At 42.3% G+C, this 15,050-nt stretch overlaps 1 protein-coding gene across 1 annotated transcript; it reads right to left on the minus strand.

Moving 5' to 3' along the window:
- Positions 1-9,606: 9,606 nt before the first annotated feature.
- LOC310926297 (regulator of G-protein signaling 21-like) lies at positions 9,607-12,243 on the minus strand. Its single transcript, XM_083888406.1, has 5 exons — positions 12,114-12,243; positions 11,795-11,854; positions 11,402-11,463; positions 11,127-11,293; positions 9,607-10,594 (listed from the first exon to the last, which is right to left on the minus strand). Exons 1-5 carry the CDS (start codon positions 12,191-12,193, stop codon positions 10,406-10,408), a joined length of 558 nt encoding a protein of 185 aa, XP_083744532.1. The 5' UTR covers positions 12,194-12,243; the 3' UTR covers positions 9,607-10,405.
- Positions 12,244-15,050: the final 2,807 nt, after the last annotated feature.

A 15,050-nucleotide genomic window follows, 5' to 3' on the forward strand; every position in this document is an offset into this window, starting at 1 on the left:
CCGCTGTCTAAGAAAGGTCCTTGAATGCACCACAGACTAATTTGCGGCGATTAAAAAACACAGACGATTAGTGTTGTCTGTTGACATTAGCAACTAGTTGTCCCTTTAGCCGTTCCTTTATTCCCAGACGTAACAAAAAAAGGAATGGTGATTCAAAAAAAAAAAAAAAAGTTAATTGTTTCAGCTAAACCTGCAAGTCCGGATTAATCTACTACGGTGGATTAGTGGCCAGACGGCCACCGCCTTTCGCATAGCAACGACCGCGCCGTGTTTCTCATTTTATTAGCGGTGCAGTTTGTGTACGTGACATGGCAGTGGAAATGTCTGAGATAGTTCTTTCTGGTTTGATAGAGCGGGGCAGGGGAACATAGAATATGATGTCACTTTAGAAATTAGGGATTCAGACTGAGTACAAATAGGATCATTTAAATGTAACTAAAGTACTTTGCCTCACTCTGACTGAACAAAACACAACATGAGACGCCGTTGCTGCTGTTTAAACATTTACAGTCACAGGTTTCGCTTTGCTCTGCGTTTGTCGTCATTGCTTATCTTCAAGTTTACCCAAATCGCCGACATAGGGACACATCGTCCGCTTGTTGCCCCCACACCTGCTCATTTAAAGGTATGTAAATTCGGGTATCAGGTGCAGCAGTTTCGGAGTACACGAGAGCAGCATTGGTTCCCCCCTTACTGGTATCGGTGCATCCCTCCAGTAAATGTAAGACGTGCAGCACTTGCCTTATCTGGTCAGCTAAACAAGCAGAAACTGGATCACACTCAAAAAACACAGCTCCAGAAAGTACAGGCGTTAAAGTACAGTGAAGGACTTATTCCAGTAACCCACAGGGGTCGACGTCATCATCATCATCACGTCCCAGAAACACTGAAAGGGCACAAGTGTCCGAGGAACAACAGAGGCCCCGCGTGCACACGTGGAGAAGATTATCGACGCTAAAATGCTTCCTGCGTCACCTGCTCGCGTTTGTGATCATCGTCGAACCTCCTTCCCTGCGTCGGGTGAAAACACGGCGTTTTTTTTTTTGTTCCGCCTCATGTGTTTATTATGGTGTGCAGACTGTGTGTAAGCAGCTGTCTAGTTTTAGAAGTGGACAAAGAGCAGAGCCAAGTTTCCACCAAGGCAATGAGGTCTGTCCTTTACGCAGATGGTGATTCCCAGCACTGGCTTGCAGAGTTTTGTGTGTGTGTGTTTTGTGTATAAGTGGTGATATCTGTAAAGCCATGGCGGCACTCTGTGGGGATTTTCTACTCTGCTTTAGTCCCTATCAGTGTAATAATGCAAAGTACTTGTGTTTAGCAAGAAGTATTAATGTGTCAAAGACCACAAGCATGACTTTTGACATGTTGTTTGTGCAAGAACAGAAGAAAATACACATCTGTGGTGAATACTGTTTATGACAGAGTGTAGGAAATACCCACACGTTTAACTTATCTGACTTTACCCTGAAACAAATCCCAACTCTTATAGGACTTAAGTGGCTGAAGTGAGATCCATCCAGCTCCCAACTGTCCAATAAAAGCGAGTAAGTACACTTTTTGTGTGTGCTGAAAATGCATTTCAAGTATACTTTTTTTTGCCGATACTATAGGGAAATGCTCATTATTTATTTATTCATGTTTTCATGCTCCATCTATGAGCCTGGGTACAGACTACGTTCATACCACCACCCTGAAGTGACTCATTTTGGGGCTGTGTGTGTCACTCTCAGCATTGTTATCATTGACCTTCACTGGCAAGGCAAATGCCGTACAGCATGTCTTTTTTTAAGTGGACACAAGTCAAATGCAGGTCACTTGTATTTAACAATGTTGAACCATCACGCTGTAGCTGTAAGTTTACAGGAGAGGCTACTGTTACTTTAAAGAAACTCGGTTAATCATTGCTTTAAATGCAGAAAATGTGCTTCATTCATCAGCGTCCGCTTCTTTCGGGTCTTCTGACAACAACTAGGTGAAGGTAAATTAAAGAAAATCAATGTTCACAGTGTTACAAAGCAGAGATCCATAATCCAGATCACAGGCTCTCTTGCTCATCAGCAGCTATTGGATGTTCTTTTGTTGGCATTTGTTCCCACTGTTTCACTGTTCTTTGCTACGACCTCTGACCTTCAGGCTTTTGTTTCTTGGTAAGTGTAACAACAACAACACGTGAGAGATGTAGCACAGTCTGTACGTTCATGATAAAAAAAACGAGATGTGGGAGAACATGATGACTGCAGTCAATAACGTCTCTCGTAGTCTGGCTGTGGTCAGATTACCAGCCACGTACGTATGTGCGTACGTAGTTTCAAGACTCTTGCATGTGTCAACGGCAACAATAAAAGAAACCCCATCATATTATGATTCTTGCTAATGACGTGAAGTGGAAGATAAGATGTGCCTATATTGATTGATCACCCATAGAGGGGAATTTAGAAGTGGTAGCCGAGAAAGTACTCTCCTCCTCCTCTGTTTTGATTTTGATATCAGATTTCTGTGTCCACAGAGCCCACATACACAAACAATCAGATCTGAATTACATCAACCCAAAAAGAATGACTAATCACTAATGTAAACATCATCATATTCGGTGAAACTGTGAAAAACCAAACCCTAACTGATTTGGATAAGTTGTCGTTAGTCATCTATCTATAGAGCAAGTTTGTGTTCGTCTGTGTGTCTGTGACAGGCATATCTCGCTGACCGTTAGTCAGATCGCACTAAGACATGGCCCGATGGTGTGCATCCTTGATTTTCACGTTTTTTGGAGGAATTTTAATTTCCGCTTATTTATCACGCTACACCAGGCAGGCAGCGGCTCATCAGCAGCAGCTGCGGGGAGGTGGGAGTGAAGAGGCTGTCCTCATGGTGGGTGAGACATTTTCACACGGTTCACCGCAGAAGTCGGTGTCCATTCACCAATACACGAGGACATATTTTTTTTGCATTAGCATGCTACTACTTTGCGGCTAACTTGGCAAACCTGTTTCCAAAGGCAAGCTAGCGAGGCTACGATGAGCATTAGCATAGGGCTAACATAATACAAACACTGTGCGACCTCATTAGGCACAACACATTTTTTTTTATTTAGCATTAGCGTAGCTAGCTGATGTGACTGCCAGCCACACCAGTGCAGGGCCCATGAAAATTAAAACATTTACGTTGTGCCCAATGAGATTGCACAGTGTTTGTATTATGTTAGCGTTTATGTTCCTTATCATGCATTATCATAACTGTAAAATCTCCCACTATAGGAATACATACTTCCTAAGGACTGTTTTTATAAATGCTTCATCCTCATAACACTTCAGATGTAGTGCTACATGACAACATTGGTTACATTGTTATAGAAAAAGAGATTACGCGTCTCACCGGCAGTGTCCCAATTCCATAATAAACGTAAAGACTCGACGCGTGCCTTTTATTGCACAAGGGGAATTGAATTGAAGTAAAAAAAATAGCAGTCTTTGAAGTCAAGTGTTTGAAGATTGTTTCTTTTGTATTTATTTATTTATTCCAAAAATCATCTATTGGCACACGTGTTGTATAATTTCCTGCCTCGACACAACATTGAATTACATCAATTAGGACAGAGCCAGGAGGAAGTGTCCTCCGCCACCACCTGCGTCCTCATTAGCATGATTACTGGAGCGTGTCTGCTGCTTACTGTCTTTCCAGTGGCCGTTTGAACTTTAAGACCCTAACGTCCATATGTTATTGGTCTACTCCCGTGTACATAACACAGGCAGCAGTGGTTGTGTAAGGGTTTGTGTTGTGACTCAACCTGTGTACCTGTCTTTCCTGTATTGTACGGTGTTGAACAGGCAGGTCAGGACAGCAGCATCTACTGCAGACACCGTCCTCCCGCCCTAAGTAAGACAACATCCTGTGATGGTGACTGTGTCGCCATGGTGACCGATACTTGTTTTGACGCGTTCTTTTCTTTTTCAAGCACACCGAGCTCTTTCCATATCGCCCCCAAAATAGGACAACCATTACATAGTGTGGCCTGACAACCCCGACCCAGTCCCGTGACCCAGTACTTGTTCGAAAACAGTTAATCCATGGGTTAATGAATTCTTAATTTAACACTGTCGCCGTAATTGCAGACACTGTGGATGCAGGACGAGGTGATTAAAGTAATGGATGTGGGAAAAAAAAAGGTCAACAGAAGAGTTACCAGTTGCACAATCTTGCTACAATGTTTGCTACGACTATTTGTAGAGCAGGAGCGTTAAAACGTAAGCTGCTAATAACATGGCTGATCAGTGTATTTATGCTTTAGCTTATCCTACTGTCTCCTGGCGTCAGCTTCATATTTACAGTAAACAGTGTGACATAATCTTATAAAATATAATATAAAATAGTAATGCCAATCCTCAGCAGCTTACAGTACATTACAGTACAGAGCATTTTTAAAAAACAGGTTAACCTGCTCTTGTTATGACTCAGCCACCCATACGTCAATCAGCTTTTATTATGAATGGTGTGACAATTCACTGCTACCTGCTCATTATTCACATTATTCTCGTCACTCTCACTGTTATTATTCTGTTGTAAAACGACCTGCTCTCTCTCTCTCTGTGTCTCTCTCTCTTTTCCAGCTTGTATCTAAATGCAGAGCGTACTGAAATAATCTATTCAAGTTAAAGTAAAACTGTAGCTTGTTTAAAATGTACTCGGAGTAAAAGTTACTTTTCTAACAAGGTTATTTCTTGTGTCGTGCAAAAAGGACAAGGGAACACAAATGAAAACACAGGAATTGTTTTAAGGCAAAACCTTAAAGTGTGGACAAAATAAAACATGTCCTCGTTCACCTGTCCTCGTCGTTCACCTGTCCACATCGTTCACCCATCCCTATCGTTCACCTATCTGCATCGTTCACCTGTCATCATCGCTCACATTTCCTCATCGTTTACATGTCCTCATCGTTCACCTGTCGTTGTCGTTCACCTGTCCGCATCGTTCACCTGTCCTCATTCACCTGTCCTCATCACTCACCTGTCCTCATCGTTCACATGTCCTCATCGTTCACCTGTCGTTGTCGTTCACCTGTCCGCATCGTTCACCTGTCCTCATTCACCTGTCCTCATCACTCACATGTCCTCATCGTTCACATGTCCTCATCGTTCACCTGTCGTTGTCGTTCACCTGTCCGCATCGTTCACCTGTCCTCATTCACCTGTCCTTATCATTCACCTGTCCTCATCTCTCACATGTCCTCATCCTTCACATGTCCTCATCGTTCACCTGTCTTGGTTCACCTGTCCGCATCGTTCACCTGTCCTCATTCACCTGTCTTCCTCATTTACCTGTCCTCATTCACCTGTCCTCGTCGTTCACCTTTCCTCATCGTTCCCCTGTCCCCATCATTCACTGCCAAGTTTCTGCTGCATTATTTTTTTACTCAGTAAGTAAAATGTAGCAAAGTACACTACTTCCAAAAAAAACATACTTATGTAAAAGTAAAATTACAAATGACTTTTAAAAGTACAAATACACAACAATAGAGTAAATATAATATATAATTACATTTCATTTTCTATCATGATATTTTGTAATTTTTTCCGTATATTGAGCTGCTGGTACCCTGTACTCTCCCCACTGTGGGATACAATAAAGCTATCTTTATCTTTATCTTTACTTTCCACCTCCTGATGATATTGACTGTACATCAGCTAACAACAACAAAAACAGCCTCATTCTGTTTGCTTGCTTTTTGATTGGACTTTGTGTTTACTCTGTAACATCCACAGGCCGCTGTCACGTTGCCGCTCACATGTGTTTCTGTTGTGTGTTCAAAGACGATTCATTTGCATTTCCACAGGTGTTTAGCGTGGTCCCTGTCCACCTCCAGGTCGCAGTCAGTCAAGCTTTTAATGACTGAAAATGCCAGGTGTGTATATGAAGGATTGCTTTACAGTCAGTAGACCCTTCAGGTTATTTTTTGTCAGTGTCAGAAATGGTGCACATGTACAGTCTCGTGGTTTCAGCCACAATTGAAGCTACAGTCACTAAATTTGGGTCTTGTTTTGTTTTGCTCACGATAACTTTTCCGCGTTTTCCAGTGAGTCACAAAACGTGATAGTAGGGAAGACGGGAGACCCAATCTGCTATGTAAACTATCAAACCATCCTTGTTTGTTTTTGATCGAGTTGTTCAGTACATTAATATTTGCAGCTATTTATAGGAGCGTGAAATTGAGATTAAACGACAACGTTTGAGTACATTAAAGTGGTCAATTATAAGAGCCTGTTGACAGGTGAAGGTGGTAAACTGCGACAGGAACATTGACTCAGTGATTCATCAGAACATAAGCACTAACTCCTATTGTCTGCTTCATTTTCACAGGCCTTTTTTGTTTATTTTTGTATAACCATGTGCTGATGTGTTTACCCACGTGTGGTCGATCGCACAAACATCTAAATCCAGAAACCTTTGTGTGCGTTTACCTGCCGTACAGTATGTGCAAGTACAGTTTGCACAGAGAGTTATTTAAAGTTACCTCCCTTTCAAAAGAAGCTGATAATTAAAGAATAACCACAGCCCATGCCTAATGACTGACTGATAGTCAGGCTAAAACATATTTGGACTGGATTATCTGTAATGGGGGCCACACCCCCGCCAACAATGACAGCGTGTTCACAGGCACAGAACTGGCAGTTTTATAATACACATTGCACAATAAGGGTAGACAGAAGAGTTTCTCTCATAAGTTAGGTGTAGGCCATCATTTCCTTGTTCACGAGAAAGCAATTACTAACCCCATTTCCAAAAAAATTCTAGTTAGTTTTTGGGTTAAAATACTTCCTTCATGAAGTCTGATTGGCTTTGTATTACGTTCTTACTCTTACTTATTTTATTTTAAAATTTTGTAATCATCCTGTCACTATGTTTGCACTAATGCTCTGAGAATAAACTGCAGTTGCGATCGTGCCATCGTTGTTTGAGTATCAATGTTGTTTGAGTAGAACAACACGAAAAATAACAGGCGATATTTCAGGAGCTAGTTAGCACGATATGACCCGAGTTTGTTTTGCGAGTGCAGCGTTTTACTCGGGTGTTTTCTGTTGCTGCTGTTGTCCTCCTGTGCAGCAGCTTGTGCAGTGTTTAAAGCAAAAAGGGGAGATTTTTTTTAACCTCTATGTCTCTTTATGATGAGAGTACAGTACAGTGACGTCAGGAAAATAACACCCTCCACATTTCCATATGGTCCCTACATTCTTTGCAAATCCACAGTGTCTGTGTTATGCAAAAATTCAATGCACGTCTATTAAAGTAACTTAAGTAAAAAGTGCACATGCGTAATGTAAAAAAATTAAATGCACATTTACTTGGATCTTGCATGATGGGGGATATTTGGTCCAGGTCTAAGTACTTGTGTCCTTTCTGGGGTTACAATCGTGAGCTAAACAAACATGGTTTCTTTAACTCAGTGTCTTCAGTGTTCAGTATTTGTGGTTTTTCATGAATAGATTTGTTTTGCATCATAAATATGGTTTTTATTATGAGTTATAAATTGTTCCACATCAAAACAAACACTTTTATTTTGAAATTCTGTGAAATAAAGTCACTACCCCCTACTGAACGTACAGGGACTTTGACTTTTTCTTTTATTTACTTCGACTGGCCAGAGGAGAAGCTCAGTGGCCCCCGGGTCATTTGAGTTTGAGTGCCCTGCTGTAAAGCGATGAAATGCAAATATTTGCTCACTATTAGTGCATGTGGATAATTAATACTAATAGAATTTATCACATTTTAAGTGTTTACTTCGCCCAAATTTGCCTATTTTTTGGCAGATTTAGGTAAATTGGACACTGTAAATTTACCATAGGGTGTGAGTGTGAGAGGATGATTGTTTGTCTCTATGTCAGCTGACATGTAGTTTCTCAGTTAAGCGCTATTAAACTTTAAACTGTAAAAATAAATAGTTGAGATTGTAGTTTGCTTTGGCCTTTTGTCTTTTCACTGTACATAATTCCAAAAAGCAAAAAAGAAAAAGGCTCCAAGCAGTATTTAACGACCTAATTTCATTATTGCGTTAAAGAAAAGATTCAGTAAAAGAATTCTGTCCATCTTTTTTGTCTTGTGACAAAACTCCATTGTGTGTTGTTCTGCTCGAATAAAAAAAACCACAGGGGGAAATGGAAAAGTGGAGCAAGAGACGCTGACTGTGAGGTTACATCCTCCATCGCTGAGTCATGTGTGCGCGTTGACTAATCACAAGTTGCAAATTCTAATATCTTCTTCTTTTTCCCCCCTCTCTCAAAGGGCACTTTTGATTTAATGCAATTGATGACGGCGACTTTGGCTTGCATCAGCCGAGCTTATCAGTGACGGCGGTTCATTACGCGCGGGGAGAAAATCTAATTTCTCACAATGTCTTGATTTCACAAGAAGCCGGATGTCGGCGCCTTCCTGTTTTTTAAAAACGGCTGCACATCACACAGGCACTCAATAATTAGTCAACAGATCTTTGTGATTTAAAAAAACGGATAACGGGAAATTGTGATAAAGGGAATAAGTGCCCTGTATGATTTGCCGGATGGAGTTTGTCACTTTTTATGAGGTTTGAATGGGAAAATGAAACCTGTAACCAAAGTTTCTCTCTCTAAAATGCAGAAATAAACAGTTTTTTTTTTTCCTCCACCTGACACTGCTGGAATGCAGTGTAAAGTCTTGGCACTGTAATGCACTTGCTTCTCCACAACATCAGTCTTCAGCCAACAACTAAGAACTTGGCACCGGCTCTCCGTGTTTCCATCCTAACGCTAGTGGAGCTTTGCTTGAAAACGTGTAACAGACAAGTCATTAACGCAAACACGCCATCCATTTTCGAGAGATCTAATTCACTGTGGAGTTGTTGCCGTCATCTTTAAACAAACCGCAGCACACGACGCAAACTGTAGTGGTGCGTGTGGTCTTGTTCTCACAACTTTTAGGGTTAAGGTTTAGGATTAGGATTAGGCATTTAGGTTAGAGTTGCAACAAACGATTATTTTCGCAATCGATTAACCTGCCCATTATTCTCTCGATGAATCGTTTGGTTCATAAAATGTCAGAAAACGTTAAAAAACGTCTTTAAAATGTTCTGGAATGATTCAGTTTTAATGATTTATTTGTTATGTGGCGCGAAGGAAGAAGCTAAAACAATCAGAAATCTTGTTTTAATCATGAAAAAAGCTTCAAACTGATTATTCGATTATCAAAACAGTTGACGAATAATCTAGTAAATCAATTACTCTGATTTAGGTGTGATAGTTAAGGGGCTCCTCAGGAGGAGTGCTGCGTGAGAATGTGTGTGTGTGTGTGTTACTGCAAAGAAAAAGAAAGAAATCCCCTACTTCTATACAAGCACTTTAAATAATTTAATGCAATTGAAATCACTAACATTCACAGAGCACACAGAGGGTTGCACTCAAATGGTGACAATGTTATCCAATAAATAAAATAATGTTTAGCTTTTAAGTTAATCCACTCTTTCGCAATACATTCAAACAACGTGTTCTGGAAAGCAAACACAGGCCTATTTTTAGAGCATGCAAAGTGAGCATAACCGCGCTCTGTGTGTCATGCAATGTGAAAACATACGAATAATTCTATTCCATTTCCACGCAGTTTATTACATAAAATCACAACTGTTGACGCTTGCTGTCAGGATTCTCATGTGCTGAAGATTTAAAGAAGACGCCACCGTCTTAATGTGGGTCGTTGGTTTAGCTTTCACACAAACAAAGTGCATGATTATGAGTTTGCTATCATTAAAAATACTAAAAAAAAAAAAATACTAAAAAAGGACTACTTTTACTTTGCTTGTTGCGTTTTCACCTCAAAGATAATAAATATTTGCACAACATGTAAAAAAAAATGATAAGTAGAAAGTCTCTCTTTAAAAGAGTCCCAGAATGCCTCTTGCGCAACCAAGCAGCCATCTTCTACTTTTTCATTTCCTCAGATCCGTCTTGGCCAGTTCTTTTTTTTTCTCTCTTTCCTGACAGCTTATCGTATGTCAGTGGCAGTTAAATACTGTACACGCTCCCTCTCAAACCAACGGATGCATCTTTTACGTCCTCTACTGTAATCTGCACAGGAAACACCTCCTGCAAAGAAGTGCAAGTGCAGGGTTCAGTGCAGGTGCCACAGATTCAGTACTTGTGGACTCAGTCTTATCATCCAACGCCAGTGCACGCGACAGGGGTCACGAGTCGTGTCCTGTGCTGACCCCTGCCGTGATGTGACCGAGGCACGGTTCTGCGTCCTGATCTGGCGGATTGTGAGGCCTCTCCTGCCTCCTTCTTTGTTGTCAGTTCTTCCCCCTGGAAGGAGCTCAGACATTCCAGTTATTCTTTTTTTTTACGTTTAAAAAAAAACCCGTCCGTTTCTCTCCCTCTTATCCTGCGCCGACTCATCCCTTTGTCGCGTCGGTGGCCAGGTTCTCCATGAGAGTTCTGTAAACGTCGGAGCGCAGGAACCGCGGGTACGAGTCCCGCTCCATGAGCCCGAACACGATCTTCTGGGCGTCGTCGAAGCAGTGCGCGGTGGGAGTCTTGACGTTCCTGTTGATCTGCTCCCGGGTGTGATAGTCAATGTTGATCTGCAATGTGAGGCACACAGACAGGAATGAGGGCATCTGAGCCAAAAGAGAGCGAGGTTTAAGCGAAGCGGGACTGTATCTATGTTCCCCGGGTCCTATGTTCCCCGCTTTGTATGTGACCGGGGGAACATAGGACCCTTTCTCTAAAAAAGGATCCTATGTTCCCTGCTGTTCACCCAAAGGGTCCTATGTTCCCCGCTTTGTATGAGACCGGGGAACATAGGACCCTTTCTCTAAAAAGGGTTCTATGTTCCCCGCTGTTCACCCAAAGGGACCCGGGGAACATAGGACCCTACCCCTTACCCTAACCCTAACCCTAACCCTAACGCTTTACCCTGGAGCTCCACACCCAGGCTTCCACAAAGTGGGGAACATAGGACTCTTTTTTTTAAAAAAAGGTCCAATGATCCCCGATTGGGGAACATAGGACCCGGGGAACATAGGTATGCCCCCGAGCGAGGCACATCATCATTATTCAGTCTGATCTTATATAGCGTACATGCGTGTGAACGGAAAGCCTTCTCCGCGTTACCTCTTTAGGAGATTCTGTTTTGATGAACTGCTCGTAAATCTTCTTGGCTCGCGAGGACATCCTGAACGAGGGCCTGATCTTCTTGTAGTCCTCACAGGTGAGCCAGAACTCGATGTTCTCGTCGCTGTACTCCGATTTGAGAAAGCAGCGAAAGGTCGCCAATCCGTCTGAAGACAGGACAGAGAATGTACCGAACTTGAAGCACAGATCTCTATATTCTCACAAATGTAATTTCTCTGCAGTATTTTCATACTTTCGGCGAGAATGCGACCTACATTTAGACTCGAGAAGCCTTTCCAGTGACTGTGACCATTGTTGGATATCTTCTAAACTTAGCCTGCTGGGAGAGAATGCAAGTTGGATTACTCAAGCAGAATCAAATTTGTGTGGGGAGTTCTGCACAGGGAAACACAGAAGCAGGCCAGTGCAAGAAAAGCACCGCAGAGAATGGAGGCTTATCAAATTTTGTCCAAAAATGTCAAGCCATGGGATGTTGGTGTGATGGTGTGTGTGTGTGTGTGCGTGAGTGTGCTCGCCGTGCCAAAGCAAACATGGTGTCTCTAGTTCATTTGAATCCTTTCATGATGCCATAGATGGAGATGATAGGGAGGCAGGCCAGACTATTTTAGAACTGAAATGTATGCAAAACACTCCATAAGACTGCTTACCTCTCGGAGCTCGATGAGTGTGAGAGCATGCACTGGAGTCGACACATGAAGTCCTTTCCTCTGTGGGAAAAATACAGAAGACATAACATATTATAATATCATTTATCCTTTAGTTCTGTTAGAGACCAGAGAAGAGAAAGCATGTGGTGGGAGTGATGTCAGGTTAGAAAACATCATTAACCAGAAACATCACAGATGATCATATTTTCCTCTGTATGTGTTTTTAATCCTTCAAGGTTTGATAAGAGAAGCAAAACAACTCACTATTTAACATTTAGTGGAAAAAGCCCCGGCTGGTTAAAGTCAAAGTTCCACTCACATGTTCTTGTTTCTCCCCCCGTCATCTTTGTCCATGATGAAGTGCTGAGTGTTGAGCGACTCGATGATTAGGCTGGTCATTGTTTGACTAAGTCCACAACTCTCGAGCGCTCGGTCCTGGTCATGCTGCGGCTCAGAGACACTTGCGATGGGTTCCCCTCTTGTGATGGGGCTTTTATATACACCAAGGTTTCCTGTTGCTATGGACAGGGGCTGCTGGGATACATCAGCAGCTCAGAGGAAGCACCCCCTTCCTCCTCCCCCCCCCCTCCCCCCTGTTCCTCCTTTTTCTCCTCCTGCTTCACTGTCAGAAACAACTCGTACTCACACTCGAGTGAATATACGCCTGCCTCCTCTCGTATGCCTCTCTCTTTCCATCTGTGTTGTAGAGTCTTCCCTCCTCCACACTGGAGCGAGCCAAACAGGCAGTATAGTCTCTGGCTGAAAGCAGGCTGTGTTCACATTATTTTGGGGCAACAGATGCAAATGACAGGGACTGTGATAGGCAAATTGTGACCTTCTCCCACTGTATGTGTGTGTCTCTGGATCTCATCTGAGATGGACCGGAAAAAAAAGGCAAAAACAAATGGACGGATTCCCCTTCCCCCGCCTCTGTGCGTGCGAGAAAATGTCAACTTTAATATTTATCGATGCCACAAAAGGGAAATTCATCACAATTTGGCAGGAAATCATGCAACTCCAGCCGAATGTATAAAAAAATAAAGAAAAAGAGGAAACAACTAAAAGAAAATGATTGCAACAGAGTCTCAGCGAGGCAACGGGAAGTTATGACGTCGTGGCTACTCTCTTGTTTCAGCTTCAAAACGATTACTTCACTGTTGAAACACTTTAAACAAGGTCAGAGTCACGACCCTAAATCCTCTCATGAGAGTTAGAGAAAATGTCCAAGCCCGAGTTGTGTAACGTATAAGGCTACACGGCTAATTCACCTCCAAATGACAAGAAAATTCTACGTCAGATTAGCTTTCAGACCATACACTTCTCATAGATTTAAATACATATACAGTACATGACTTGTTTTTGGCTTTGCCCCCTGGTGGCCATTCAAGAGAATGTAGGTTTCAGACACTTCAGCATTGGCTTCTTAATCTTCATGTACAGTCTGTAGTGGAAGCAGAGGATTATGCTGATGGTTGGGACTGAAAAGAGAGGAGTTCAGATGAGTTTGTTCATTTACAAAGCTAGCAAATCACCAAAATTCAACTTCCTGTTGAGTTGAGGCAATAGTCCCAATGTGCTTTTTTTGTTCCTCTTGTTCTATAACACATTGCCACCAAGTTCCGTAAAATTTTGTGCAACTTAATTTTGACTAACTTTTCACCTTAGGGCCCGCCACGTCATTTTATGTGGCCCGTGAGTGATTGATTGGTATTAATAATCTGTGTTAAAATAGGTCTATGCTGCTTTAAGGTGTCCGTTGACCATAAACTACATTTCCCACAATGCATGGCGATTGCGTTACCCGCAAAGTGACGGCACCTCCACTAGAGCGGAGTGTATCATTGTATATGCATCATGCAATGAGTGAAATTGAATAAGTAATAAATACAGAAAGTTATTTAGCAATATGTTATAGAGTAGTTACCTTTATTTTACATTATATTTAGTTACATTTAGGCCCTTTGAGGGTAACCATTATGCTGATGTGGCCCTAAGTGAAAATGAGTTTGACATCCCTGCCTTAGGGGGTGCTATAGAGCATGGGTCAGAGCACTATGCTAAAATTAAATTTTCACCATAGCCGATCCCACGTTTGACCACAAAACCACGGAATAATAATCAGAAGAAGGTGTGTAGGTCTTTGTGAAGGTGCGCCGTTTTCTCCTGTTGTGAAAGGTTTGGCATTTGCCCACTAATTCTGATGCAATAGCGGTATAAAGATTAACCAGTGCGCTTACAAGTAATCTGATAACCTCTGAGCCAATATGGCTCCTGCCAAAGAATCCCAACATGTTGTCAGTGATTGTCTAACAAGCATTGTCTCACAATCTTGCAGGTTTTGCGTTAACTTGTCTGCTTCTGTACAGGACAGGCACATCGCCGTACAACAGACGTTACGTATATAACAAAGCTGCTGTGGTACATTTGCAAAAAAACGCCATGGGGTGGAGTACCAGATCCATGCAAATGTAACCACCCGCTGCTGTTTCTCCATCTCTGGGATTTTAAATGTCATCAGGACAGGACGCAGTTACAGCGACCGTCTGCCTCCGCCTCCACAGCGGTCAGATATGGTTCTGCACATTTGACTTTCTTTGAGGTGAGAACAACACAGTACACGTTCTACCTCGGCCACAAACCGCGGGGATTTATTTTAGCTCTCTTTGATCAGTATAACAGCTTCATTTTCAAGGCAATGCAAGGATATTTACCGTTTGGTATCGCTTTTACAAAGAGACAATATCCTCTTCATACATTCCACAAAAATGGAATTCCCTTTGAATCTTTGAATTTATTTGTTTTATCTTCGGTTACCTCACTGTTTAATGCTTGAAACTTTAAGGAAGTGGAGGAAGATTTACCACGGGAGTTTAATCGTCTCTCCTGTTCACCCCCTGATGCCACAGGCTGCCCTTTTGTTGCCACTCTCCCTGTTTTTGCCCAAACACGGTGAGAAGCACTGAACCAAGACACTGAACCCAAAGCTGTCCCTCATGCCGTGTTTGACACAAACCTTTATTTTCCCTCTCTGTGCCTACAGTTACACTGTTGCATAACCGTGTGCATACGACACACGACGCATTATCATTATCATTATTATTAGCATTTAGCGTTCAGATCTGGCAATAAAGTCCCCCCCCCTGCGTGCAAACAGTCTTGACTAAACACCGACCGATAGCCACAGATAGCGCTCACTTCCTTTCCCCGTTGCCAGGGGCGACCGCGCTGCAGGGCTTTGAGAAAACAGAGACAGATT

The sequence above is a fragment of the Microchirus variegatus genome (genome assembly GCF_963457635.1).
Source record: "Microchirus variegatus genome assembly, chromosome: 4".
Classification (NCBI taxonomy): Eukaryota; Metazoa; Chordata; class Actinopteri; order Pleuronectiformes; family Soleidae; genus Microchirus; species Microchirus variegatus.